The sequence below is a fragment of the Crocodylus porosus genome, unplaced genomic scaffold (genome assembly GCF_001723895.1).
Source record: "Crocodylus porosus isolate Cpor-Errol unplaced genomic scaffold, CroPor_comp1, whole genome shotgun sequence".
NCBI classification, from domain to species: Eukaryota; Metazoa; Chordata; order Crocodylia; family Crocodylidae; genus Crocodylus; species Crocodylus porosus.
The window spans coordinates 47819163-47823198 of record NW_017728950.1 but is presented as its reverse complement, the minus strand read 5'-3'; the positions used below and the strand labels follow the sequence as shown (position 1 = coordinate 47823198).

The following is a 4036-nucleotide window of genomic DNA, read 5'->3' as shown; positions in this document are numbered from 1 at the left end:
GTCTCTGAGGTGCCAGATGTGGGGGCCGCAGGCCTCAAGGGGACCCTTGGGTTGCGGCGCATGCCCATCCGTGTCATGCCGCTGGTGGGCTGGCTACAGCTGGGACTGGCTTCCCTAGGGCGGGGACACACAAGCAGGGCTGCGGGCTCTCCCGTTCGCCATCCTGTGCAAATTCCACACTAACTTGTGCTGGGCAGATGAGCATGCCTGTTTGCACGGCCTGTTTGCAAGGTTCCTTGAGGTGCTGGGCGAAGTAGGGACTGTGGCGGGGCGAGACCCACCTCAGCTCCGGCTTAGCCGCCTCCCTGTGGCTAGGCTGGGGCTAGTCCCTCCCACCAGGGGCCCCGCTTACCTCCAGCTGCTGCTGGGGGTCGGCGGGGGCACTCCACACCAGTTGGGTGTTGCTGAGGCCTTTGGGGGAGTGGGGGTGCAGCGGGCTTGCACCCACATGTCTCGCACCGCTCCTGGAGCCTGTCAGGATGTTCCAGCACTTTCTCTAGTCCAGTTTCAAAACAATCAAAGCATGGCGCTTCTACCGGGGAATAGTAGGAAAATGTATTCTTTCCGATAAAGGCTTTTTAGTAAAAGCAGAAGTGTACAGTTTTATAGTATGCATGCAGGAGATGTATTTCAGGGGTTAATGTTTTTATGCATCATGTACTTTAAAAGCTTTAAAGTGGTATGTAACTACTAAAAATGTATTTAGCACTTGCATGCTTTTCATAAAGATCAGTGCAGTTAATATATGGTGATCATCATTACTACCATTTTATAGGCAAGAGATGCACAAAAAAGGATAACGTGTAACCTTGAGCAGCATTTTAAGGTGACAGTGATGAAAATAAAACCAAGGTCCTCCAGACTGTTCTAACACTTCTTTGTCGGGACAGGGTGGGCATTATACTGACACAGCTGGGTTTTAAAAGGCTTTGAAGTATTTACGTTCCTTGTTTTCTGTTGCAGGTTTTGATGTCAAGTTGCTCACAATGTAGAGCATGTGAAGCTTTAGTTTACGATGAAGAAATTATGGCTGGATGGACTGCAGATGATTCTAATTTGAACACCACTTGTCCCTTCTGTAAAAGCACTTTCTTACCTCTTCTTAATGTGGAATTTAAAGACTTGCGTGGCTCTGCTAGGTTGGTAGATTTTTCTAAGTTTGTTGCCTTTTTCCATTAAATTCTGCACATGGATTTTGCACATTCATTTTGTCTGTTTTGGTAATGAGGACTTATTAGGGAACTTGGAAAAATAAAGATACTTTTTACTGCATGTGCAGCCATTACAAATCACTAGCTGTTTTCCCGGTTGTGGTTGTACAAACAGGAAAAGCAAATTTAAAAAGATCCTGAACCACTGAGCCTTATGGTATAGTAACCAGAAAACAATAAATACTTGGGCTGGCCTAAGGCATAATCAAGGCAAATACTTGATTATGCCTTCAAATGTCTCATTTTCTGAAGCATTTCCCTCATAAATGTTGCTGTTTGGAAGATTGTATCTCCTTTAAAAAACAAACAGAAAAACTTACACTAATGTATAATGATTTTAAAATAAACAAAAATTGAAGAAATTTTTGCTCTATTGTTGGAATGCTTGTCTAAACTTCAGCAAATAAGGTTTCTTCCATGACCAGGTTTAAGAAGGTCATGTTACTGCATGGGTTCATGATAAGTCACTGCCTAGTTTGGCCAGTTTGAAGGACCAAATGACAGTGAAGAGCCTATTTGCCTATAATGTCACCAGCATTTTTGTGTTCTGTCTCAATAACTTGTCATTGCTCTTAAGATAATTGTGACTTTTGTTGGCACATCTTAATGCTATCAGGTAGCATTCATTTTTGCATCTGTGTCTGTCAGCAGGCCAGAAAAGCCAAAATATAGATAAAACTTACGCTTAAAAGATCTTTGGAAAATCAGATCCATTCCTAATGTATTGGACCCTTAATATGTCATCTTTCTATTTTTACAATCTTATTATTAATTTAAAATACCCATCCTCAACAGTATTTTGGTTAAATCTTTTTCTTGTTTGGCGATCTATGTAATCACCAAGACAGAATATTCTGTTGACTAATTTTAGTTGTTCTTTGATGTATTCTGGTAGTGAGGAGTAGCATTTTATTTGTATTCTAGAGCTTACCCCAAGTTTTAATATTGGATTTGTGTTTCTTTGTATAGAACTCCAGTTTTTTCTTTTCCCTTGTGTAATTTCTATTGCAGGTATTTGGAAAGTCAGTTCAGTGTTTATATACTTGTATAACATTAACCTTCCTCCTCACCATTTTCTTAATCTTCCCTTATTATCATTTAGCTTTTTTCTGAAACCAAGTACCTCTGGAGATAGTTTACACAGTGGTAACATTCCAATAACTACTGATCCTCTGGAGCTGAAACCTGCATCCAGCTCTGCTGTTGCTGATTTGATAAGTTTTTCAGATCATCCAAGCTCCAACCAGACCATAGTTGAAGAAACAAGCTCTACACCTGAGCAGCGGTAAGGAAGAAAAAGGGATACAGGTGTTCTTGGTTTAATTTAGAAACTTATCAGCATTTTCAAAACTGTTTTATTTCTTTAAAAATGTACACTTGGCATAGCCTTATCCCACTGCATGTTAAATGATACCCTGTAAGAGAGGGCACAGGAGTCATTCTTGTTATTGAGCCCCAAGACCAGGTATATTACACAATGTAATAAACCAATTTTGATCTGTTCTTCTTGCCAAACTCTTGTGTCACGTGTCTCTCAAAGAGACCCAAGCATTGTATTTGCATCTAAAATATTATGCTATGGATTTTGCCTTTCTTACTTGCACTTCATCTCAGAGCAGGCTTCTTGTTCTGCAATTGAATTTTTTAAAATAATTCAAGTTTTAAATGCATCGCCTACAGACAGTCCTGAGAGTGTTCATAATGTGCTATTTACTGTATGAGTTGCACTCATTAGTTATGATTAGTCAATTCAAGAACTTGCTTTAGTTTACTGATTAGATGGATGTCAAAGGATATGAAACGTGTTCAAGTGGGGTTTTTTTTTTGTTTGAGCTGACAAAAGAGCATCTTCCAGTCTTTGCCTGGATCCATTCCTGTGCCAAATATTTAGACAAGATAGAGGCTCCATAATAGTAAATTTTAAGAGTTAAAATGAAAGTAAAATATCCCCTGTTCCTTTTTCTGTTTTTACATGCATATTTTCCCATGTGTTTTGGGTTACTTCATACTGTGCTGAGGTTTTGTGTTGCATTCACCCAAATGACTGGATTTTTTCCTTTCAGTAGATGAAAATAGTTTGGGGATGCCTAACTGATAGTCTTCCTCCAGCTCCTATCACCAGCTGTTGCTGAAAAGTAATATATTGACATGTTCTTTTCTGAAATTTAAACAGTAATAAGCCTGAAGAACAGAGTAAGGGCCCCAGAGCAGTGACAACATCTGGCAACAATCCACAAAAACGAGGAGCGTCTTTGACTCGGAGCCATAGTGTGGGGGGCCCCCTGCAAAATATTGATCTGTCACAGAGACCATCTCATGGAATTTCAACAGTTAGCCTTCCAAACAGTTTGCAAGAAGTTGTGGTATGTTTGCTAATAATACCCTTGATGACTGATGTAAGTTAGTGAACTGTAGTATAAACAGCATTTTCTGAGTCTAACTGTAACTTGCCGTTCTTCATTGCTTGGGGTCCTGTCAACCTCAAATGTATTCCCTCATTTTCATGGGGAACATCCTTCTATTTACTGCCTGGAAAGTGAAATATCATCTTCTAATAAGAGAAGCGTATTTCCCCTTGTCTCCAGGCATTTTGAACAGTACTGCTTGGTTTGAAATACTATATTTACTCAAACCAAGTCCCTGAGGACTGGAAAAGGGCCAGTGTGGTCCCTATGTTCAGAAAGGGGAGGAAGGAGGAGCCTGGCCACTACAGGCCAGTCAGCCTCACTTCTATCCTGGGGAAGGTCTTTGAAAAAATTATCAAGGGCCACATTTGTGAGAGCCCTGCAGGGGAAGTGATGTTGAGGGGTAACCAGCATGGGTTC

General features: G+C 40.7%; 1 protein-coding gene across 5 annotated transcripts in view; it reads left to right on the top strand.

The window, feature by feature from the left end:
- The window catches only part of DENND4C (DENN domain containing 4C), a 185910-nt gene that overhangs the window by 160673 nt on the left and 21201 nt on the right, over nt 1–4036 (top strand). For all 5 annotated transcript variants that reach the window (XR_002104642.1, XM_019554799.1, XM_019554801.1 and 2 more), the window contains 3 exons: nt 964–1139; nt 2314–2496; nt 3385–3574. Coding sequence is in view for 4 of the 5 variants with exons in the window: in XM_019554799.1 (XP_019410344.1) it covers nt 964–1139; nt 2314–2496; nt 3385–3574 (549 nt within the window). In the remaining variant the exon portion in view is untranslated. The remainder of the gene's footprint in view (nt 1–963; nt 1140–2313; nt 2497–3384; nt 3575–4036) is intronic.